Source organism: Sinohyriopsis cumingii, chromosome 1 (genome assembly GCF_028554795.1).
Source record: "Sinohyriopsis cumingii isolate HCF-2022 chromosome 1, ASM2855479v2, whole genome shotgun sequence".
Taxonomy (NCBI): domain Eukaryota; kingdom Metazoa; phylum Mollusca; class Bivalvia; order Unionida; family Unionidae; genus Sinohyriopsis; species Sinohyriopsis cumingii.
Window position 1 is genome coordinate 941,638 of NC_142961.1, and position 27,128 is coordinate 968,765.

At 34.2% G+C, this 27,128-nt stretch overlaps 1 protein-coding gene across 1 annotated transcript in view; it reads left to right on the forward strand.

The window, feature by feature from the left end:
* The window catches only part of LOC149806308 (laminin subunit alpha-2-like), a 339,640-nt gene that overhangs the window by 144,881 nt on the left and 167,631 nt on the right, over positions 1-27,128 (forward strand). The window contains exons 24-31 of the mRNA XM_089951256.1: positions 358-728; positions 8,073-8,213; positions 11,190-11,363; positions 11,769-11,954; positions 14,867-14,985; positions 21,782-21,896; positions 22,277-22,417; positions 25,695-25,822. Coding sequence (XP_089807382.1) covers positions 358-728; positions 8,073-8,213; positions 11,190-11,363; positions 11,769-11,954; positions 14,867-14,985; positions 21,782-21,896; positions 22,277-22,417; positions 25,695-25,822 — 1,375 coding nt within the window. The remainder of the gene's footprint in view (positions 1-357; positions 729-8,072; positions 8,214-11,189; positions 11,364-11,768; positions 11,955-14,866; positions 14,986-21,781; positions 21,897-22,276; positions 22,418-25,694; positions 25,823-27,128) is intronic.

Below are 27,128 nucleotides of genomic sequence, written 5' to 3' on the forward strand. Positions count from 1 at the left end.
CAGCTTTAGAGTCATAAAGTTGGCCCTGTTAATGAATGAATGGAAAGTAGATAGTCCTGGCATCAACAAAAAAAGGCAGCACTAGTTGCCCAATTTCAAATGCTTTTGCTCACAAATATTTATATCAATTAAAATATATTTAGAATAATTTGTTTCTATGAGTTTTTGTACATACAGTTAGAAAAAAGAAGAAACATAAGTAAGTCGTAACTTTTTTTGAAATTTGCTACTTTAAAACTGTGCCATTTACCATTTTGTAAAACCTTTTTGAAAGCATGAGTACTTAGGATGCTGCCATAATGCAGAGGATTGTTTGGTTACAGTGAATTGACTGGTTCTTTTCTCATGTATTTTCAGAATGTTTGCCCTGTAAAAAACCAGGCCATATCTGTGACCCAGTCACAGGGAAATGTGTGTGTCCACCCAATACAGAAGGTCCTGAATGCCAGAGGTGTGCAAAGAATACCTGGGGATATGACCCATACAGGGGCTGTAAGCTGTGTGAGTGTGATCCAAAGGGTTCTCTAAACAAGCAGTGTAATCCAGTGACAGGGCAGTGTAACTGTAAGATAGACTACACAGGCAGGCAGTGTAATCAGTGTTTCTTTGGATTTTATGGATTTCCTAATTGCAAGATGTGCCTATGCTCTCTGGAAGGGACGGATCTAACAAAATGCCAGGAGAATGGCAGCTGCCAGTGTCAGCAGGATGGACAATGTTTCTGCAAGGTTTGATAATACTGTTATGAATCTTTTTGTACGTGTCTGTATGACAAAATGTAATATAAATGAGTTTTATTTTTCATCTGCAGTAAATTGGCCACCATGCTGAGGATAAGGGCTCTGGAAAACAACCCTTCCCAATATTGAAGGCATTATTTTAATATTTACTTTTGTTTCAAACATTAATCTGGGGAAGTCTTTTCTGACCCATCAAGTTCCCAATCGGTCATTTGGAGTCATTACACTTTGTAGGTTCTCCCAGAGAGAACTGAAATCCAGTTGGAGTGTTTATATCAACTGAATGAAATATTTTTGTACAGATCACCATTAACACCACACAACAAAGTTATACAGGTCACCATCATTGCTAGACAAGTTATACAGATCACCATTAACACCAGACAACAAAATTATACAGATTCCCATTAACACCACACAACAAAGTTATACAGATTCCCATTAACACCACACAACAAAGTTATACAGATTCCCATTAACACCACACAACAAAGTTATACAGATTCCCATTAACACCACACAACAAAGTTATACAGGTCACCATTAACACCACACAACAAAGTTATACAAATTCCCATTAACACCACACAACAAAGTTACACAGATCACCATTAACACCACACAACAAAGTTATACAGTCACCATTAACACCACACAACAAAAAGTTATACAGATTCCCATTAACACCACACAACAAAGTTATACAAATCACCGTTAACACCACACAGCAAAGTTATACAGATCACCATTAACACCACACAACAAAGTTATACAGATCACCATTAACACCACACAACAAAGTTATACAGATTCCCATTAACACCACACAACAAGGTTATACAGATTCCCATTAACACCACACAACAAAGTTATACAAATCACCATTAAACCACACAACAAAGTTATACAGATCACCATTAACACCACACAACAAAGTTATACAGATCACCATTAACACCACACAACAAAGTTATACAGATCACCATTAACACCAGACAACAAAGTTATACAGATTCCCATTAACACCACACAAAAAAGTTATGCAGATTCCCATTAACACCACACAACAAAGTTATACAGATCACCATTAATGCCAGTCAACAAAGTTATACAGATCACCATTAACACCACACAACAAAGTTATACAGATCACCATTAACACCACACAACAAAGTTATACAGATTCCCATTAACACCACACAACAAAGTTATACAGATCACCATTAACACCACACAACAAAGTTATACAGATCACCATTAATACCAGACAACAAAGTTATACAGATTCCCATTAACACCACACAAAAAGGTTATACAGATCACCATTAACACCACAAAACAAAGTTATACAGATTCCCATTAACACCACACAACAAAGTTATACAGATCACCATTAACACCACACAACAAAGTTATACAGATCACCATTAACACCAGACAACAAAGTTATACAGATTCCCAATAACACCACACAACAAAGTTATACAAATCACCATTAACACCACACAACAAAGTTATACAGATCACCATTAACACCACACAACAAAGTTATACAGGTCACCATCATTGCTAGACAAGTTATACAGACCACCATTAACACCACACAAAAGAGTTATACAGATTCCCATTAACACCACACAACAAAGTTATACAGGTCACCTTCATTGCTAGCAAGTTATACAAATCACCATTAACACCACACAAAAAAGTTATACAGATCACCATTAACACCACACAACAAAGTTATACTGATCACCATTAACACCACACAACAAAGTTATACAGATCACCATTAACACCACACAACAAAGTTATACAGACCACCATTAACACCACACAACAAAGTTATACAGATTCCAATTAACACCACACAAAAAAGTTATACAGATCACCATTAACACCACACAACAAAGTTATACAGATTCCCATTAACACCACACAACAAAGTTATACAGATCACCATTAACACCACACATCAAAGTTATACAGATCACCGTCATTGCTAGACAAGTTATACAGATCACCATTAACACCAGACAACAGCGTTACACAAATCACCTTTAACACCAGACAACAAAATGAAGACAATTTGGAATTATTCATTGATCTTCAGTATGCTATTTCTGCGTTTGATACTAATAAGATGAAAATATTTCTTATTCTCTTTCTGAATAAAACGTTTAGCCAGCATGTAAATTTTCACCTTAATTTGACTTTAACCACCATGCCAAATTGTAATACATCTATATTTATCTCATTGGAAATAGATTTCTTTTTGGGGCGCCAATTTGAACAACTTTCCCCAAAAGAACCCAAAAGGATCCTGCAAAGAAATTCAGAGTTAAGTCCTTGGTCAGTAGTAATGATCAAACTTTTTGTGTGGATGCAATGAAAGAACTGTAGAAGAAAACATATGCACATAGATTAGAATCATAATTGTGAAAATAAGAAACAGTCAGATTGTATGATATACCAAACTGGGACCAGTCACTTATGTTGTATGATATACCAAACTGGGACCTGACACTTATATTGTATGATATACCAAACTGGGACCAGTCACTTATGTTGTATGATTTGGCAAACTGGGACCTGGCACTTATATTGTATGATATACCAAACTGGGACCAGTCACTTATGTTGTATGATTTGGCAAACTTGGACCAGGCACTTATGTTGTATGATATACCGAACTGGGATCAGTCACTTATGCTGTATGATATACCAAACTGGGACCAGGTACGTATGTTGTATGATTTACCAAACTGGGACCAGTCACTTATGTTGTATGATATACCAAACTGGGACCAGGCACTTATGTTGTATAATATACCAAACTGGGACCAGGCACTTACTCCAAGCAATTTCATAAATAGCAACATGATCTTCAACTCTATGAAGTGTTTGGTAATTAAATACTTAAATTTGCATTCAGTTCTTATAAAAATTATGCAGAACACTAGAGCTGCATGCAGTTTTTTGCACAGGATGCCATTGAACTGAATGTTTTTGGGATTCCAGATGACATATAGGTCATATGTTAATGTGTTAGTTCATGATTAGTAAGGAAGAAGCATAGTGTGAAAGTGAAAGACTTTCATTCGTTTTTATTGTGTGACACACAGTTACAATAAAATTCATAAGATCACGTAGGCATTCAAAACCAACTATTTCAGTAATGGATGTCATTTTTTAGAATTTGATTACACATACTCACCAAGATATACATGCAACAAAATCAATGTTAAATTATGTGGACATTTTTTGATGAGAAGGACCTAAAGATGTGATTCAGTTAAAACTGGATTGAATGTTGCACTCTGTGATGACACATTGCTTGTTGAATTTTTTTTTACTGCCCTGTTATTTATTATCATAAACCAGATGTCCTTTTTTCTGGACCAATAGTTTAGTATTTGCCTTCCATTGTAAAAGTTCATAGTGATCAGTAATTTTTGTCTGGAGTTTTTAGATGACATTTAAGATGCAGAGCATTTCATGAACAGGATTGAATGGACTTTGTTTAAAGTATTTTACTATTACAACAAATAATATTTAATTTAATTTGAGTAAATGAGCACATTGACATGCACTTTAGGTCAGACGCTGATCATTCATGTTGCAAGGTTGTGAGATACAACCATCATTTGTTTTCACCAGATTTAACTGCACTTGGTAAAGTGGTGTCTAGCCAAGATGCATAGATGGCATGAGATGATGCAGAGATGGCATCAGCCAAGATGCAGAGATGGCATCAGCCAAGATACAGAGATGGCATCAGCCAAAATACAGAGATGGCATCAGCCAAGATACAGAGATGGCATAAGTCAAGATACTGAGATAACATCACCCAAGATGCAGAGATGGCATCAACCAAGATACAGAGATGGCATCAGCCAAAATAAAGAGATGGCATCAGCCAAAATAAAGAGATGGCCTCAGCCAAGATACAGAGATGACATCTGCCAAGATAAAGAGATGGCATCAGCCAAGATACAGAAATGGCATCAGCCAAGATAGAGATGGCATCAGCCAAGATACAGAGATAGCATTAGCCAAGATACAGAGGTGGCATCAGCCAAGATAAAGAGATGGCATCAGCCAAGATAAAGAGATGGCATCAGCCAAGGTACAGAGATGGCATCAGCCAAGATACATAGATGGCCTCAGCCAAGATACAGAGATGGCATCAGCCAAGATACATAGATGGTGTCAGCCAAAAAAAAGGGATGGCATCAGCCAAAATACAGAGATGGCCTCAGCCAAGATACAGAGATGACATCAGCCAAGATAAAGAGATGGCATCAGCCAAGATACATAGATGGCATCAGCCAAGATACAGAAATGGCATCAGCCAAGATACAGAGATGGCATCAGCCAAGATGCATAGATGGCATCAGCCAAAATAAAGAGATGGCATCAGCCAAAATACAGAGATGGCCTCAGCCAAGATACAGAGATGACATCAGCCAAGATAAAGAGATGGCATCAGCCAAGATACATAGATGGCATCAGCCAAGATACAGAAATGGCATCAGCCAATATGAAGAGATGGCATCAGCCAAGATTCAGAGATGGCATCAGCCAAGATAAAGAGATGGCATCAGCCAAGATACATAGATGGCCTCAGCCAAAATAAAGAGATGGCATCAGCCAAAATACAGAGATGGCCTCAGCCAAGATACAGAGATGACATCAGCCAAGATAAAGAGATGGCATCAGCCAAGATACAGAGATGGTATCAGCCAAGATACAGAAATGGCATCAGCCAAGATAAAGAGATGGCATCAGTCAAGATAAAGAGATGGCATCAGCCAAGATACAGAGATGGCATCAGCCATGGTACAGAGATGGCATCAGCCAAGATACATAGATGGCCTCAGCCAAGATACAGAGATGGCATCAGCCAAGATACATAGATGGCATCAGCCAAAATAAAGAGATTGGCATCAGCCAAAATACAGAGAGGCCTCATCCAAGATACAGAGATGACATCAGCCAAGATAAAGAGATGGCATCAGCCAAGATACAGAGATGGCATCAGCCAAGATACATAAATGGCATCAGCCAAGATAAAGATCAGCCAAGATAAAGAGATGGCATCAGCCAAGATAAAGAGATGGCATCAGCCAAGATACAGAGATGGCATCAGCCAACATACAGAGATGGCATCAGCCAAGTACATAGATGGCATCAGCCAACATACAGAAATGGCATTAGCCAAAATACAGAGATGGCATCAGCCAGCTACTCTGTTTGCTGACCCAGCATCTACATTAGGTAAACGGAACAATAGCGACAAAGGTACAAGGAATATATTTATCCCCATTATAGGTCAAACTTTAGCATACAAAAGATGTGCAACACAGACACTTGAAGTATTGAAATATGTTTGTAAATATCAGCCCCAGGTTACTAAATGGTCTAAAGCACTTGCCGTCTCACTTCTGTCCATGCGGATTCAAGTCTCAGACTCAGCTTCTGTGGGAGTGGCTGAGTGGTCTGAAGCGCTCTCTGTTATGGATCACTGCCATCTCACCTCTGTCAGCGCTGGTTCGAGTCTCGGATTCAGCCAATGCGTGTATGTGAGAACGCTTGCCAGTAGCTTCTCGTGGGTCAGTGGTTCTTTCCAGGGTTTTCCTGGGTTCTTCCTCCGCCATTAATACTGGCAGCCATGTATAGCCTGTCGTGTGCTGAAAAATGGCGTTAAACCCCACAACACCACCAACAACAACAACACCCTCTGTGGGTAAGAAAGCTTGCCAGTAGCCTACTATAGGTAGGTGGTTCTTTCCAGGGTTTCTTGGGTTCTTTCTCCACCAGTTATGCTTGCTGCCGTATATAGCCTATCATGTGCTGAAAAAAGACATTATGCCCATAACAACAACAAAGCCTTTCTGTGCTGACTAGCCTCATTCCAGCTGTAATGTCACAGACTAGCCAGACTGGGTACAATAGCCCACGTGCCTAAGTACAACAACATCCAAGGTGACCTTTAGTTGATTTTAGTGTGCTGTTGAATTGCCAAGATGACCACAGTCAGAAGAAGTTAAACAAGCAACAGGGGTTCTTTTGAAAATTCTCCAGATTACTGGGTGCCTTGCTAAACTGTTTGCTGTCATTGAGTGATTACTGGGTGCCTTGCTAAACTGTTTGCTGTCATTGAGTGATTACTGGGTGCCTTGCTAAACTGTTTGCTGTCATTGAGTGATTACTGGGTGCCTTGCTAAACAGTTTGCTGTCATTGAGTGATTACTGGGTGCCTTGCTAAACTGTTTGCTGTCATTGAGTGATTACTGGGTGCCTTGCTAAACTGTTTGCTGTCATTGAGTGATTACTGGGTGCCTTGCTAAACTGTTTGCTGTCATTGAGTGATTACTGGGTACCTTGCTAAACTGTTTGTGGTCATTGAGTGATCACCAGGCCAAAGTAGAGAGATATTAGCATGAAAACAAAGATGACAAAAATAAGCTTGATGGAACTTCTTCAGGTTTATCTCATATAATATCATTCTCCGAGGATGGGCTGCTTTTCCATATAGAATTCATAAGGGAGAGCAAAGGACAAACTTGATCTAGTCGAGGATTGTGGACAGTTGGTGAGTGGGAGCCTGTATTAGAAATCACTATTGATGGAAAAGTTAAGATCAGCAGTATTGTATTTGTATTAAAAAAAGGAACTGACAAAATTACAGTTACCATCAAGATGCAGCCACTCACAGAAGTATCATTTACTAGAGTAAGGTCAATGTTTGCCAGCATTCATTTTTTTCTATAACATTTGCCTACTGGAACCAGCTTCATGAAAGCACAGTGACTGCCACCAGCATGGATGTCATCATTCAATAGCCATTCAGCATATAGTCTTTTTATAGACTATGAGAGTTAAATTGTTCAGCCTACATATATACTGGTTCTTTATTTGCCTTTATTCAGAAGTTTGTTTAAGCTCCATACAGACACATTTTTCTTTGGTAGTTGATATCTGCCAGTTGGATTTTTACAAGGACCAGATAAATGCGAAAGCTGAAGAATTGTCAGTTATCAGGGATGCTGAAAGAATTGTCTGTTATCAGGGATGGTAAAAGAATTGTCAGTTATCAAAGATGGTAAAAGAATTGGCAGTTATCAGGGATGGTAAAAGAATTGGCAGCTATCAGGGGTGGTAAAAGAATTGGCAGTTATCAGGGGTGGTGAAAGAATTGGCAGTTATCAGGGATGGTAAAAGAATTGGCAGTTATCAAGGGTGGTAAAAGAATTAATGATTGAAGTAGCTATGATGCTATATATCAGTTTATAAATATCTGTATTTTGTTTTGATTTTTCATTCCAGAAATATGTAGCAGGGCAGACCTGTAACATGTGTAAGAAGGGTACCTTCAGTCTGGATGTTAGAAATCCAGATGGCTGCACCCAGTGCTTCTGTTTTAAGAGGGCACAGAAATGTTCTCAAGCTCCCTATGTCTGGACACAGGTCAGTAAATGTCCATTCAGGCATTACCATACAAGAAATTATTTGTTGTACCTGACAAACAGTAGCTTCTTTCTTTGTTGTTTCATCTTCTTATGATCAGTGGCAGCTATAATAGTAAAGTTCTTTTCACCAACGAGGTGAGGATAATAGGATTGTAACCTTATTTTCACCAACAAGGTGAGGTTAATAGGATTGTAACCTTATTTTCACCAGCGAGGTGAGGTTAATAGGATTGTAACCTTATTTTCACCAATTAGGTGATGTTGTAACCTTATTTTCACTGATGAGGTAAATGGAATTGTAACCTTATTTTCACCAATGAGGTAAATGGAATTGTAACATTATTTTCATTGATGAGGTGAGGGTAATAGAATTGTAACCTTATTTTCATTGATGAGTTGAGGGTAAATGGAATTGTAAACTTATTTTCATTGATGAGGTGAGGTTAATAGAATTGAAACCTTATTTTCACTGATGAGGTGAGGTTAATAGAACTGTAGCCTTATTTTAATTGATGAGGTGAGGTTAATAGAATTGTGACCTTATTTTCACTGATGAGGTGAGGTTAATATAATTGTGACCTTATTTTCACTAATGAGGTGAGGTTAATAGAATTGTTACCTTCTTTTCATTGATGAGGTGAGGTTAATAGAATTGTAACCTTATTTTCACTGATGAGGTCAGGGTAATAGAATTGTGACCTTATTTTCACTGATGAGGTGAGGTTAATATAATTGTGACTTTATTTTCATTGATGATGTGAGGTTAATAGAATTGTAACCTTATTTTCACTAATGAGGTGAGGTTATCAATTGCTGACTTTTCTTTGAAGGAAGCAAAATAATATCACATATGCATGGAATATTTATTCTTGCAAAACATGATGTGCATTAGAGGCACTCATCAGATACAATGTGATCTATTCTTAATGCAGAATATATAAGTAAATAGAAAACATCAGTGTTAATGTGTCTACCAATGTGTCTTAATGACCTGCAGAGAGGCAGCGGGGAGGGCTCTTGAAGGGCAGGGTCTTAAAATGGCAGATGAGTGAAGGTGCAGAGGACACAGGGTTTAGAAGGGATGGCATATTAGGTGTGGGTGGGTGGGTGGGAAAGCCCCCTTCTATTTCCATCCATCTGGAGTATTGTATTTGATGTCCATAAGATTTAGAAAATATTAATTTACCCATTTTGGTAAATTATTGAATAGTTTCGGCAGTTTTCAATTTGGGCAGATTTTTCCACAAGTAATAACCAGAATGAAAAGCCAGTATAACCAGTGAGGAAAGCCAGGGAAATTATTTTTCTTTAAAATTCTAACCCTATGCAAAATATAAAAAAGTAGAGTGCCACCTTTACTAGTTTTGTTTAAATTTGGTAGTATGTTACATCTCTGATTCTGATATATAAACCTACATAGGATAAGTGTCTCCCATCAAGCTATTGTTACAGATATAAAAACCTACATAGGATAAGTGTCTCCCATCAAGCTATTGTTACAGATGTAAAAACCTACATAGGATGAGTGTCTCCCATCAAGCTATTGTTACAGATATAAAAACCTACATAGGATAAGTGTCTCCCATCAAGCTATTGTTACGGATAAAAACATACAAGGGATAAGTGTCTCCCATCAAGCTATTGTTACAAATATAAAAACCTACATGGGATAAGTGTCTTTCATCAAGCTATTTTTTACAGATATAAAAACCTACATGTGATAAGTGTCTCCCATCAAGCTATTTTTTACAGATATAAAAACCTACATAGGATAAGTATCTCCCATCAGGCTATTGTTACAGATATAAACACCTACATGGGATAAGTGTCTCCCATCAAACTATTGTTGCAGATAAAAACATACAAGGGATAATTGTCTCCCATCAAGCTATTGTTACAGATATAAAAGCCTACATGGGATAAGTATTTCCCATCAAGCTATTGTTACAGATATGAAAACCTACATGGGATAAGTGTCTCCCATCAAGCTATTGTTACGGATAAAAACATACAAGGGATAAGTGTCTCCCATCAAGCTATTGTTACAGATATAAAAACCTACATAGGATACCTATTTCCCATCAAGCTATTGTTACAGATATAAAAACCTACATGGGATAAGTGTCTCCCATCAGGCTATTGTTACAGATATGAAAACCTACATGGGATAAGTGTCTCCCATCAAGCTATTGTTACATGTATAAAAACCTACATAGGATAAGTGTCTCCCATCAAGCTGTTGTTACAGATATAAAAACCTACATAGGATAAGTGTCTCCCATCAAGCTATTGTTACAGATATAAAACCTACATGGGATAAGTGTCTCTCATCAAGCTATTGTTACAGATATAAGAACCTACATTGGATAAGTATCTCCCATCAAGCTATTGTTACAGATATAAAAACCTACATGTGATAAGTGTCTCCCATCAAGCTATTGTTACAGATATAAAAGCCTACATAGGATACCTATTTCCCATCAAGCTATTGTTACAGATATAAAAACTTACATGGGATAAGTGTCTCCCATCAAGCTATTGTTACAGATATTTAAACCTACATGTGATAAGTGTCTCCCATCAAGCTATTGTTACAGATATAAAAACCTACATGGGATAAGTGTCTCCCATCAAGCTATTGTTATAGATATAAAAACCTACATAGGATAAGTGTCTCCCATCAAGCTATTGTTACAGATATAAAAACCTACATGTGATAAGTGTCTCCCATCAAGCTATCGTTACAGATATAAAAACCTACAAGGGATAAGTATCTCCCATCAAGCTGTTGTTACAGATATAAAAATCTACATAGGATATGTATCTCCCATCAAGCTATTGTTACAGATATAAAAACCTACATGTGATAAGTGTCTCCCATCAAGTTATTGTTACAGATATATATTTCTATATATAATTTCACCAGATATGTAAGCATTTCAGCAGTATTAGACTTTTTATTTAAACCTTTCAGGTTGCAATACCTGACAGATACATAACCTTTGACCCAAGAGCTAACTATTTCATAGCAAGGCAACCAAATGGCTACTATGCCATTCCTGAAAACATCACGTACGCCTCCCTGCCAAGTGGCCTTCAGGGGGAGCCACTGTTTTGGAAAGTGCCATCTACATTTCTGGGAGATATGGTATGAATATTTTTCTGTTTCTTTTTTAAAATTGTAACTAACACATAACTGATGTTTATTGTATTTATTTGAAATTTTACATTCTGCTGATCTTTAGTGATTAATTCACAAACAGGCACATAATCATAAATCAAGCATATCGTAACACTGAAGTTTGATTGATGCTAATTGTAATTGATAAATCTGTGCAAGGAGGTTGCTTTATAAATATCTGAATCACTTATTGGCCTTTGTTTGTTTTTTTGCTTTTTCAAGGTGTGAACTATGTTTAAATTAAATGTAAATTAAGCTATACTGATTTGTATTTTCAAATGATTTTAAATTTTTCAAGTGACTGAACTATGCTTAAAACAAGAGATAAAATAAGTTATGTCAGACTGATTAGCATTTGACTTGATTATACAGGTACAATCTTACAATGGAGAGCTGAGGTTTACAGTGTCATACAGTGGTCCACGGAGCAGAAACCCTGATTGGCTATCCAGGGCACCTTTGGTTGTATTGGTCAGCTATGGTATTCCCATAATATTCAAGTCAGATGCTGTGTGGAGAGCAAGTACCAACCAGGAATTCACAGTCAAGTTACATGAGGTCAGAAACAAAACTAGGCCTATATGCCTACTGTTTTTGCTACTGTAATGTACACCTTACAGCAAACATTGTAGCCTTATCTCTGCCATCACAGGATACACTAGCAGATCTGGGTCTATTCTGTTTGTTTCACCAATGATTTTTAGTTCACCTAGCCATAAGGTCAAGAGAGCTTATGGCATGGCATTTCATCCATTATGTGTCCATCAATGATTGTTTCTTATCACACTGGAGGCAGGGCCCTGAGTGGCCAAGTGTTCTAAAGTGCACACCATTACGGATCACTGCCATCTCACCTCTGTCTGCGTGGGTTCAAGTCTCAGGTTTGGCCAATGTGAGTATGTGACAAAGCTTGCCAGTAGCTTCTCGTGGGTTGGTGGTTCTTTCCCAGGTTCTTCCACAACCATTTATACTGGCCACCATGTATAGCCTATCTTGTGCTGATAAATGGCATTAAACTCTACAACAATAACACTGGAGGCTATATTTCTGATTTGATTTGGTTCAAATGTTGGAATAGAGGCTTACCTTAATGACTGTAAATCTTGGGACATTTTAAGTCTTGGGACACCTTAAATTATTTTCAAAAATAATTTTGTATGATCTATAAATGTTGGTACATGAAATTATATCAATGTTTTCATGTATTAATGTGTAGGGATGCCTTTTACATTTTTTCTACTAATTGATAGATGTATTTTATCGATCGTAACAGCATAAAAGAAAATGACTTCATGGTTGATAGACTAATGTAATGAATTATTACATGGAAATGTTATAGGTTAATATGTCACACATATTTGTCTAGTATAACACATTTCTCTAGCATAACACATATTTCTCTAGTATAACACATTTCTTGTGCATAACATATTTCTCTAGTATAACATATAACACACATTTCTCTAGTATAACACACATTTTTCTAGCATAACACACATTTCTCTCATATCATATTGGTATATAAAGCACACATTCAAGAGTGCTCTTAAAACTCACCTATTTCGACTGCAAGAACAAACTTAGACCTAAAAATTGTCCTAACTTAAATATTTTCAGCATGTTTTTATGTTTTCTAATTTCATGGTATTTGTTTTTTGTAATCATATCATTATGTATGTTTTTTTGTTATAGATTTTGTCTAATGTTGTAAAGCGCTTAGAGCTTCTAAAGATTTTGTGTTATACAAAGTCCTCATTATTATTATTATTATTATTATTATTATTATTATTATTATTAAATAAATCAGTTACTTACATTTCTCTAGTGTCATATTGGTATGAATGTCAGTTACGTACATTTCTCATGTGTATTTAATTTTAATTTTTCCTGGATGCCTCAGCCATAGTTTGGTCAATACAAGTACTTCTGGATGCCATATAATGATATCAAACATTTGCATGGTCATTTCATATAATGCCACCTGATGAGTATATCTCCTCTTGTAAAACAGCTGTCTGTAAGTTCCTATGATATCATTGCACTTGTTTGTGCACTGCATGAATTAGAGAAAAGAGGACATTGGAAATTGCCCCAAAATACAAATGGATGACTAATATCAGTTAGAATCATAGAATCAAGAGTATCAGATTGATTTTTGAGAGTTAAATGTATCTCAAGACCTTGTCAGTAATCATGATAAAGTGTAATTAATAAGAAGAAACAGTAATCATGATAAAGTGTAATTAATAAGAAGAAACAGTAATCATGATAAAGTGTAATTAATAAGAAGAAACAGTAATCATGATAAAGTGTAATTAATAAGAAGAAACAGTAATCATGATAAAGTGTAATTAATTAGAAGAAACAGTAATAATAAAGTGTAATTAATAAGAAGAAACAGTAATCATGATAAAGTGTAATTAATAAGAAGAAACAGTAATCATGATAAAGTGTAATTAATTAGAAGAAACAGTAATCATGATAAAGTGTAATTAATAAGAGGAAACAGTAATCATGATAAAGTGTAATTAATAAGAAGAAACAGTAATGATGATAAAGTGTAATTAATAAGAAGAAACCCAAAAATCTTAGGCATCAGTGACAATAATTATTGTTTTTGAAACCCAACATTGATTGGACTTATATAACACACTAACCTGGGACCCTCACTTCATGTACAAGTAGTTGTTTTCATTTTATAATTTAGACAGAAACAGTCCACACTAAATAATAAATTTGAATGCTTTAAACATGCATATATCAGCATGCAGTTTGTTACATGCAGCTACATGGGAATATTGTCAGCTGGTGGCATGCTGTTCTGTTTAGAGCACATTGTACACCATGGCAACAGACTTGTGTATTAGACTGGTGTACATTGTACACATCAGCATTAGACTTGTGTATTAGACTGGTGTAAATTGTACACATCAGCATTAGACTTGTGTATTAGACTGTTGTACATTGTACATCAGCATTAGACTTGTGTATTAGACTGTTGTACATTGTACACATCAGCAATAGACTTGTATATTAGACTGTTGTACATTGTACACATCAGCAATAGACTTGTGTATTGGACTGTTGTACATTGTACACATCATCAATAGACTTGTGTATTGGACTGTTGTACATTGATATGTTGTTTGAAAGAATGAGTTAATTTTAAATGAAAATTCATTTTTTAAAATGTATTCATTGTATTATTTCACTAGGTTTCATTATGTTGTTTGGTTTGTTTGAATGTCTGCTTCTGTTCTTGTTGATTATAAATGAGTTCAGCTTTTGACTGCACAGACCCAGATCTGCTGTTGCATAATGCACTTGCAGATCTGAGTCTATGCAGTTTGTTAGGGGTAACCAGTAGAACAAACAGACCCTGACCTATTGGTATTGACAGGTCAGGGTCTAATGTTTGCAGTTAAACTTGACTTATAAGTGAGTATATATGATATATGTCTTGCATTCAGTCCCTGTGGACCCGCCGACAGGGTGAACCAATCTCTAGGAATATGTTGATGATTTTGCTGCAGAATGTAACAGAGATTCTCATCAGAGCTACCTGGGACATGCCAGCTGAGACAGCAAGGTAAGAGGTTACTGGCATTGAGAATTCATCATAATTTTGTGACCATATAACCGTTTGTTGTAGAAAACCAATTGACAATGGATGATTTGATTGGCGAGCATTATCATTATAGAGATAGAACCATGTCAATGATGACTGTTGTACTTATTCTGCACTGTATCACTGTATCATATGTTTACCAATTACTCAAGCCAATCAATCTCCAAATAATCGTTAAAATTTTAAGATGACTTTATGCTGTTGTATTTTGGGAGATTCTCATTCCTTTAAAATAAAATTACATTTGTTTAATTGGTAGTGTCATGATTGTTTGAGAATGAAACCAAAACCAATTGTGGACTAAATGATTAATTTGCACCCACCACTGTTTACTTTTGTATTTCTTTACTACAGGATGTCTGCTTAAGATTTGGGAAGATCTCAAAATTTAGGACTTTCAGGGGCAAACAACCTACAGTATTTAGCAACAAGAAATATTTGTTCACCCCTTTTCAAGACTAATTTGGTAAAATGAACTTTTTGATGACCAGAGCTGAGCAAATCCCATAACCAGACATTTAGGACGAGTGAAATTCATGGTCATACTTGTGAAACTATAGAGCGGACTTATCAGATAAAAGTCATTTTTGGTCAGTGTGATAAAGCTGGATAACAATAAATTACTGGGACTGATTCACAGCTAGCTTACAAAATGACCTTTCCAGGATAAGTAACTTTCTTTTGCAACAAAATTACATTAGTAAATGTTGAGTACTTTTCTGTACAGATTGACTGGCATCCCAAAGTTGATGGTTTTATTAGTTTTTATAAATTATCAAATTCAGATGACTTAGTTATGTAGACGCAGACAAAGAACTTGTAAATTTCGAGTATGAGAAATGGCAGCTACAGTTGGTCACACGGCTTCTCTGATTTAATGGTGAATGAGTTCTCTCAAAAATTTAAAGCATGCAAAAAATTCTTCCATGAAAAATAATATCACAGCTATAATGATCAGACTTTACTCTTAACATTTTCCATGCATAATAGATGTGTACCAAAAATGTAAAATGGTTAAAATTGCTGTTAAACGTAACATACACTACACTGCTTAACAATTAGCAGGCAGGCCTATGTGTATGGAGTTGAATAAGTAACAGGTGTTCTATTTATAGCACGCTGCACTGGATAACTTTGCTACATGTGTATCGAAGGGCTAAAAACCATACACTCTATGAGGTAAAGGGTTAATAATGCTTTACCTGAAAATATTTCATTTAAAAACTTGAAAATCCCTAGAAACTTAAAAAGCTACAAGTGCAGATGAAATAAACTATTGTTGTTTGTATTCTGTAACATCGTACAAAGTTTTTAGCAATCAGGAATTTTTTGGACAATTTGTTAGGCCATGGATCAATCAATGCATTGTACAGTCATTAAAATATGCAAAATACAATATCACCAATAATAGTATTATATATTCATTGTACAGCCAATACAACACAAAAAATACAATATCACCAATAATAGTATCATATATTCATTATATAGCCATTACAACACACAAAATACAATATCACCAATATTCGTATTATATATTCATTGTACAGCCATTACAACACACAAAATACAATATCACCAATAATAGTATTATATATTCATTGTACAGCCATTACAACACACAAAATACAATATCACCAATGATAGTATTATATATTCATTGTACAGCCATTACAACACAAAAAATACAATATCACAATAATAGTATCATATATTCATTATATAGCCATTACAACACACAAAATACAATATCACCAATGATAGTATTATATATTCATTGTACAGCCAATACAACACACAAAATACAATACAGTAAAACCTGTTATGAGAGACCGCCCCTTCTGCCAACCAAAAGCGGTCTCTCAAGACAGGTGGTCTCTCATAAGAGGTGTGTGAAAATGGACTGGTTTTCAGGGTCAATAGTTAGCATTGTTGACAAATAAATAAAACCCATACTCACTGTACATGTATCATATCCTTTATTCATAAATCTTGTTAAATATTGCATGCATTCCTCTCAAAATATCTTTATATAATAAAGATATACATCTATCAAACAACAAGAATAAAATTTATATTTCAGCATCACATTAATATGTACAAAAAATGAACAGTTAGATATGATGTATATAATTCTATATATTTATTCACTTGTTTTTTTTAAAAAAAAATCCATTATACTTTGTTGACATGTTTTACACAGCTGTTTGGTCTGAACATGTATCTCATTTATTGCCTTTTCCTGAATCAACTTTCCACTTACTGGTATGTTTTTACTCCTTGCAACACAAAACCACTCCCATACTCGCTCGTTCAGATCTCTGTAAACTGTCCGTCGTGCCGTGGCATATTTCCTCTGTGCTTGTGCACCTTTCTGCCATTCGTTTCTAATGGACTCCTTGTCCTTGATTACATTTTGAACTTGCGTTTTACCGACGCTTAAGCTAACTGCTATTTTGCAAGCAGTCTCCCGTTTTTCATTTCTTTCAATGACATTAATCCTTTCTTCCAGTGTTAAAATTTTTCTTTTTTTTCAGCGGAGGTTCTGTCATTGTTATTAGTGTTGACGTTATAAAGACTATCGGTTTTTATCAGGTTTTGGAGAAATGTGGAATAAATATATATTATGTACCAATGAATGAAACCAAAAGACATAATTAACTCATCAAGAAACAATACATTTATTCTGAGACGAAGTTTAAATCAAGAGCATTATAGCTCGATAAACAAAGGTTGCGACCATCTGCACCCAGGTAAACAGATGGTGGCTTGGTGAAACACTAACAAAAGAAATAAAAAATAATTTTAAAAAAATCCGGAAATGATTCTCACTTACTAGTATTAAAGACAATGAGCTCTTTCACCCTCCAGACCTTATGGATTAACTGGAAAGACAAACGATGTACTCTAACCTACACTGAAACCCTTTCAAACAATTTCTCACTGGGACATAAGGACTACTGGCGTTTTGTGAGTTTTCATAAAGATAAAGAAAAAATACAAACCTCTAAATTGACTGCGTATATCCATCATTACTCCCTTTGATGTTACTCTTACTGGCAATTCACATGACTTCGCCACTACAATGGCGGTTAGTGACATGTACTTTAGTCTGGTTTACTGCAGTTTACAAATGACACCGTACGCTGGAGTTGTAAATTTCACAAAACTGGTACTGTAGCAAGACAAATTATTTTTAAGTACTTTATTAGAGCAATCTTTGCTATTTATGCAGTCTTTGTTACAAAGGATTAAATGATGGTTAGAGGTGTTTATCCCAATATATGGTTGTTCAGCTATAGTGTTATTTAATGTGCACTTTGTTTGCATACTACATTTATCCCGAGCTCTAGTGTTTACAAAGGATTAAGTTTAGGTCAGTGGTGTCAATCTGTTTTGTTTTTTTGGCGATGCGGTCGTTCATAGCAGTGTCAAAATGCATATTTTGCCGAGAAATCGCGGTCGCTGGTCGCGTTCAGCAGGTGGTCATTCATAACAGAGCGTTTATATAGTAAAATCGATCCGTGCATTACGATTGTGGTCGGAAATGACAGGTGGTCGCTCATAGCAGAGGTCGCTCATGACAGGTTTTACTGTATCACCAATGTTAGTATTATATATTCCTTGTACAGCCATTACAACACACAAAATACAATATCACCAATAATAGTATTATATATTCATTGTACAGCCAATACAACACACAAAATACAGTATCACCAATATTCGTATTATATATTCATTGTACAGCCATTACAACACACAAAATACAATATCACCAATAATAGTATCATATATTCATTATATAGCCATTACAACACAAAAAATACAATATCACCAATAATAGTATCATATATTCATTATATAGCCATTACAACACACAAAATACAATGTCACCAATATTAGTATTATATATTCCTTGTACAGCCATTACAACACACAAAAAATACAATATCACCAATATTCGTATTATATATTCATTGTACAGCCAATACAACACACAAAATACAATATCACCAATATTAGTATTATATATTCATTGCACAGCCATTACAACACACAAAATACAATATCACCAGTATTAGTATTATATATTCATTGTACAGCCATTACAACACACAAAATACAATATCACCAATATTCGTATTATATATTCATTGTACAGCCAATACAACACACAAAATACAATATCACCAATATTAGTATTATATATTCATTATATAGCCAATACAACACACAAAATACAATATCACCAATAATAGTATTATATATTCATTGTACAGCCAATACAACACACAAAATACAATATCACCAATATTAGTATTATATATTCATTGTACAGCCATTACAACACACAAAATACAATATCACTAATATTAGTATTATATATTCATTGTACAGCCAATACAACACACAAAATACAATATCACCAATATTCGTATTATATATTCATTGTACAGCCATTACAACACACAAAATACAATATCACCAATATTAGTATTATATATTCATTGTACAGCCAATACAACACAAAATACAATATCACCAATATTAGTATTATATATTCATTGTACAGCCATTACAACACACAAAATACAATATCACCAATATTCGTATTATATATTCATTATACAGCCATTACAACACACAAAATACAATATCACCAATAATAGTATTATATATTCATTGTACAGCCATTACAACACGCAAAATACAATATCACCAATATTAGTATTATATATTCATTGTACAGCCATTACAACACACAAAATACAATATCACTAATATTAGTATTATATATTCATTGTACAGCCATTACAACACACAAAATACAATATCACTAATCATATTATTATATATTCATTATACAGCCATTACAACACACAAAATACAGTATCACCAATAATAGTATCATATATTCATTATATAGCCATTACAACACACAAAATACAATATCACCAATATTAGTATCATATATTTGTTGTATAGCCATTACAACACACAAAATACAATATCACCAATAATAGTATCATATATTCATTATATAGCCATTGCAACACACAAAATACAATATCACCAATATTAGTATTATATATTCATTGTACAGCCATTACAACACACAAAATACAATATCACTAATATTAGTATTATATATTCATTGTACAGCCATTACAACACACAAAATACAATATCACTAATCATATTATTATATATTCATTATACAGCCATTACAACACACAAAATACAGTATCACCAATAATAGTATCATATATTCATTATATAGCCATTACAACACACAAAATACAATATCACCAATATTAGTATTATATATTCATTGTACAGCCATTACAACACACAAAATACAATATCACTAATATTAGTATTATATATTCATTGTACAGCCATTACAACACACAAAATACAATATCACTAATCATATTATTATATATTCATTATACAGCCATTACAACACACAAAATACAGTATCACCAATAATAGTATCATATATTCATTATATAGCCATTACAACACACAAAATACAATATCACCAATATTAGTATTATATATTCATTGTACAGCCATTACAACACACAAAATACAATATCACCAATAATAGTATCATATATTCATTATATAGCCATTGCAACACACAAAATACAATATCACCAATATTAGTATTATATATTCATTGTACAGCCATTACAACACACAAAATACAATATCACCAATATTCGTATTATATATTCCTTGTACAGCCATTACAACACACAAAATACAGTATCACCAATATTAGTATTATATATTCATTGTACAGCCAATACAACACACAAAATACAATGTCACCAATATTAGTAATACACATTCAGTCTGGAAACTGGATAAAAATATTAGGTTTATTCATGCTTTGCAATTGGAGTTTTTCTGAGTTATTAAAATACGATGTTTTGAACTGGAATTATTAACTCTAATTTTATAAATTAGGTTCTAAATGTCACCACAAAATGCAGAAAAATGGTTAGAATATTTCTGTAAATTCATTTTTTGTAAATTTAGGTATTGTTCATATTAAATTAAAACAAAGTAAATCACAATAACAGCTGTCTGTATTTTCAATGTTATAAGCATAGATAAATAATAATTTCTTTGGGACAAGTGAGTATTCATAAATTACTTGCCATGAATTAAAATTAAATTTGCACAGCCCACATGTCTCCTGTAACTGATATGAAATTTAATGTTTATTATATCTCACTATCAAATGAATAATTGTTGACTGAACTTGTATTGACAACCAGTGCCCATAGAAACGGAATTATATATGCTGGTGTACATGAAAAACAGTAAAATTCAAATTGGTTAAATTTCTGATCATTTTCATGGTAGTCCACAAAAAATATCATTTCATCTTCAAGTCCCCCAAAGCCGATGGAATCACATAACTTGTGGAAAAATATGCTGGACTGGTTCTCACTTGTATGGAATAAAAAATGCACAACTTGCATATCATATATTTTCTTGCCTCAGTCTGCATGTGGCTACCTCAGGGTTTGTCTGTACTATTTCCTAAACACCACATTTTCACGTTGCAAGCAAAATCTTTGGATGTAAATAAGTGTCTATGAAAATTTCCTGGAAAATCTTGAAACCACTAATTGTATAAAAGAATTTAAAAGAATTTACATAGCATTCTGAGGAACTTATACATCATATTCATAATTCTTTTGGAGTTTTCCATAATTTGTATATTGATTTCCAGTTTAACCCAGGTGAGGTTACAGTCGGCCAGACCATCCAACATGAGTGTTGGTCCCCCTGCTCTGGGGGTGGAGGTGTGTGAGTGTTCTGCACAGTACTCAGGACTTTCATGTCAGGTGAGTGAAATTTCAATAGTTTAATTATTATTGTTATTGTTATTATTATTATTATTAATATTATTATTATTATTATTGACACATACTACTCTTCCTTGTTTCTAGTACAGCTCATTCATTGCTTAATTCTTATGATTGTATGAAAAAGACAATATAAGAAAATATAGAAAAATAAGTTTGATGCAAAGCACCAAAAATTTCCATTTAACCAACTGTTGCATAATGCTGTGTAATTACAAAACAGGCGTCACGCATATTGGGTTAAAAAAGGCATCATGCTCATTGGGTTAAAAAAGGCATCATGCTCATAGGGTTGACTCAATTAGAGCAATAGGCAGATAAATGGGATAAATGAAACTTGACTGTTTTGTGTTTTCCAGGATCCAGCTGAGGGGTATTATAGAGTCCCAGACCCAGGTGTTATAGACTTTAATGACCTGACAAGTATTATTGGGGATGTGGCACTCTGTGCTTGTAACCAACACAGCAAGTTCTGTGATGCTAAAACTGGAATATGTCAGGTAATTATCTTCATCTTGATAAAAGCGTTTCGACTAGACTGAAGGAAAATATTTAGACTTGTTTCTGAAGAAAAATATTTAGACTAGTGTCTGAAGGAAAATATTTAGACTAGTGTCTGAGTGAAAATATTTTGGACTATTGTCTGAAGGAAAATATTTAGACTTGTGTCTGAAGGAAAATATTAAGACTAGTGTCTGAAGGAAAATTTATAAAAGTAACTTTCATTTCAAACTGGGAACATGTTAAATATGCATTTTATGATGACATGCATTTCAGGTTTTTAGAGTACCTGGCCATATGGTATTGTCCCATCATTCATCATGCAGCATCCTTCAGCATGAGTCAGCGAATGTTTTCAACTTCTCATTAAAAAGTCTTTACCAGTTTCAACTAAACTTGGCACCGAGATTCCTAGCATTACTCTTAGGCTTTTTAAGTTTACACAAATGATGCAGCACTACCATCATATATAATGCTGCCATTACTAAAATAATAGGTAACCCTTAAATGGCTTCTCTAAAATCGCTGTACAGAATTGGATCAGATTTGACAGACAGTATCCTGGCATTTCAAGTTTATACAAATTCCTCTGATCAGCGATCCAAATTTGGACATTGTTACAAAAATATAAAAACCTATACATTATCAATCAACAATAGCTGTTTTAAAATTTATTTTAAAAAACAAAACCACCCAGTCAATCTAAACCAAACTTAGCACAAAGCACCACGGCATAAACACATTTCAGATTAATACATATGATGCCATTAGATTTTCCACTGTTACAGTAAAACCTGTCTTGAGAGACCATTGGTATCAAAGACCACCTGTCAGGAGAGACCAGGTTCTCCTTGCACAGATTTATTGATGATATAGAGTTAGGACCTGTCATGAGAGACCACCTGTCTTGTGAGATCGTTATTTTTAGCAGAAGGGATGATCTTCCAAGACAAGTTCTGCTGTACTAAAAAGGATAAAAACAGTAAACTTCTGTTGCAAAACTCAGAATACACATAACAAAATTTTATCAAATTTGACAGCATCCCAGCCTCAAAATCGATTAGTTTTACATAAGTGATGCTGATTTGCCATCAAATATGACTGCCATTACTAAATATAAGAAAGTCTTTAAATGAAATTTGACCAAACACAGCAGAAAGCATAGAGACCTTTCAGATTTATATACATTATGTAGATCATGCATTAGATATGGCCACAATCACACAAAAATAGAAAAACATTTTAAATGACTTTTCAAAATTGCTGAAGTGTGATCAAATTCTACATAGAACATGCAGACATGAAGATATTTCAATTTATACTGTTTTTATTCTCCTCCAATGTCAAATATTGCCATTGCTACTGCAAATAGATAAATATGTAATCAGAATTTAAAAACTTGCTGAATAAAATTTGACAAAACTGCACAGCAAGCATCCTGGCTTGAAGAACTTTCATTGAAAACAATCTTTTGGAAACTTCTTAACAGAAACTCCCCAGCAGAATTTTCCAAATTTGACAGAGATTTCTAATTCAAAGAGTTTATAAATTTGTACATATGATGCCAATTAGTCATCAAATATGGCTGCTGTTGCTAAAAATATACAAATGATGCTGTGTCACTATCAAATATGGCTGTCATCTACTTAAAATAGGAAAACATTTACACATCTTTGCATCCAAAACAAAATTGCTGAACAGATTTTGACCAACATTCTAACAAAGCATCCTAGCTTATTCACATTTTAAAATTGAACGAAGGATTCTGATCCACATTCCAATATGGAGGAAGATACAGAAGCTTAGGAAACCTTGAATCATTTGTTATCATAATGTATGAAATCGACAGCGTTGGAGAAATATCAACAGAAACCATTATACTTATTCAGATTTCTTGGTCAACTGCTCTTGCATTTGGTTGTTAGGCAAATATCACATATGTTGGGGATATCAGTTGCATTTGAACCTCTCATTAAGGAAAACTTGCTAAAAGTTTTGATGATGAAAACAAACATTATCTTTCAAGGTCAAGGATCAAGGTCATGTGAAATGATAATAGGTGGGTTTTTGTATTGTTGACTACACTTTAGTGGGAAGTGAGACATAGTCACTTTCTGATGGCAGCAGCAATGAAAAAAGTTAATGTTTTTAATTCAAATATATTTCCTAAACCCTTTTATAGATTTTCATCATGTTTGTACTTGCCAAGAATCAGTATGAATCTAAGACAATTCAATCTACAACAGTCTTACAAATTTTAAAAAAATCAGTATGAATCTAAGACAATTCATTCTACAACAGTCTTACAAATTTAAATAAATCATTATGAATCTAAGACAATTCATTCTACAACAGTCTATCAAATTTAAATAAATCATTATGAATCTAAGACAATTCATTCTTCAACAGTCTTACAAATTTAAATAAATCATTATGCATCTAAGACAATTCGTTCTACAACAGTCTTACAAATTTAAATAAATCAGTATGAATCTAAGACAATTCATTCTACAACAGTCTTACAAATTTAAATAAATCAGTATGAATCTAAGAATTCATTCTTCAACAGTCTTACAGATTTAAATAAATCATTATGAATCTAAGACAATTCATTCTTCAACAGTCTTACAAATTTAAATCAGTATGAATTTAAGACAATTCATTCTTCAACAGTCTTACAAATTTAAATAAATCATTATGAATCTAAGACAATTCATTCTCAACAGTCTTACAAATTTAAATAAATCAGTATGAATCTAAGACAATTCATTCTTCAACAGTCTTAAAATTTAAATAAATCATTATGAAGCTCATCCAGCAGCATTCTCACTTTACCCTTTTCAAACTGAGGTCAAGGTCATTTGTTTAACAAAAATGCTTTGATCATTAGCTTGAGATTTGTCGCTTACCAGTCCTGTCTCAAAGGTCAGAATTACAGTTACATGTTGTATCTCAAAGGTCAAAATTCTAGTTACATGTTGTATCTCAAAGGTCAAAATTACAGTTACATGTTCTATCTCAAAGGTCAGAATTACAGTCACATGTTCTATCTCAAAGGTCAAAATTACAGTTATGTGTTCTTTGGCAAAGATCAGAATTTCAGTTATGACTACAATTGATTGAGATCATGCATTTTGATTAAATGTCTATTCATTTAAAGTTAATCTTTATCAAATTCATTTCTTCTTTTGTAACTTGCACTGATCTGAGTAATATTTTGGGGAGGAGATGGCATTTGCCAGCTGTTGGTGTCATGCATTTTCTCTTGTTTTTAAGGATTGTAAACATAACACAACTGGACCGCATTGTGAAAAGTGTGCTCCTGGTTTCTATGGTGACCCAACTCAGGGAACACCAATTGACTGTCAACCCTGTGCTTGTCCTCTGGAAATACCATCCAACAAGTAAGTCACTATAAGTACCAGTCAACAGTAGCTTTACAGAATTGAATTGTTACATTTGTCATTGAAAAAAAAGGATTGCTTAAAATGTAAATGATCCATTTAATCTCTTGGAAGAACATTCATCTTGATTCTACAGAATTGTATAATTTTGGATTTGAAGTATGCATTTTTGAATCTATGATACAAATAGTTACATTTAATAAAATGACACAGTCATGCTACAACATAATAAACTACATCCAGTTTAAAAATTCATATTCCTAAGTGGACTGTTAATAAAATTTTCTGTAAGGTTCAGTCTAGGATATCATATCAAGTGCCTCCAGATATTTTTTGCAAGGGCAAGGTATGATTTTGATGGGAAGATATTTTGGAATCATTTATATCTTTAGGACTATGGACCATGGAGCAGAAGAAATTATGCTTTAGCCTGTTGTCCATTGACTGTCAGCCTGTCTTCTGTCCATTAGGAGAAGTTTCTTGTCACTTCTCCACCTAAACTACTGTCACTTTGCAGATACTTTCATCCGGTTGGTCCTAACATAATTGGTACCGATTTGATTTGATATTCAGTATGGCTGCTAATGAGACCATCTTGAAAATCATGTAATCAGTACACCTCGTTGGTCATATCATCATTGATTTTCACTGAAAGATTTCATATGGTACCCAGCTGGTCCTAAAATGAAAATTGTTTTCCTTTGGCCTTCTAATATAGCCACTGGTTTTCACTAAAAAAACTTCATATGACGTCTGGTTGGTTCTAAATGAAAATGGTGTCAGTCTGACATCCATCTTGAAAATCTGGTTTAGAAATACATAGCTGATTCAGAATGAAAATGGTGCTCATCTGACCCTCAGCATGGCACCGTAGTGGCATTCTTTAATTTTTTTTTAATTTACTTGAATGGTGGCATTAACATGAAGTTTTGATTAATAATACTACTTGAGATATTTAATTGGTTCTGAATGATGATAATGCAGCTCTTAGCACCAACATTTTCACACTTTCATGAAGGAATTTCGAAAACCAGACCTGAGTGTTCAAGTACATTTCTTGGATTTTTGTACTTCCTTGGGCTTTTGTATACGTTGACTTTTGTAAATATGCAAGTGAATTTTGACCAGAGTTTGTGTTTGGTTACTTTCTGATTGATGGATGGTTTCCACTCTGACCTTGATTTTAAGGGAAAGGTCTCCACTTGGGTTTTTAATATGATAACACAAAAAAATATGAATGGATTTTTATCAAATCCAGTTTGTTGGTGTATCAGATTCATACCTTGACTTAAATAACTTCGTCTGT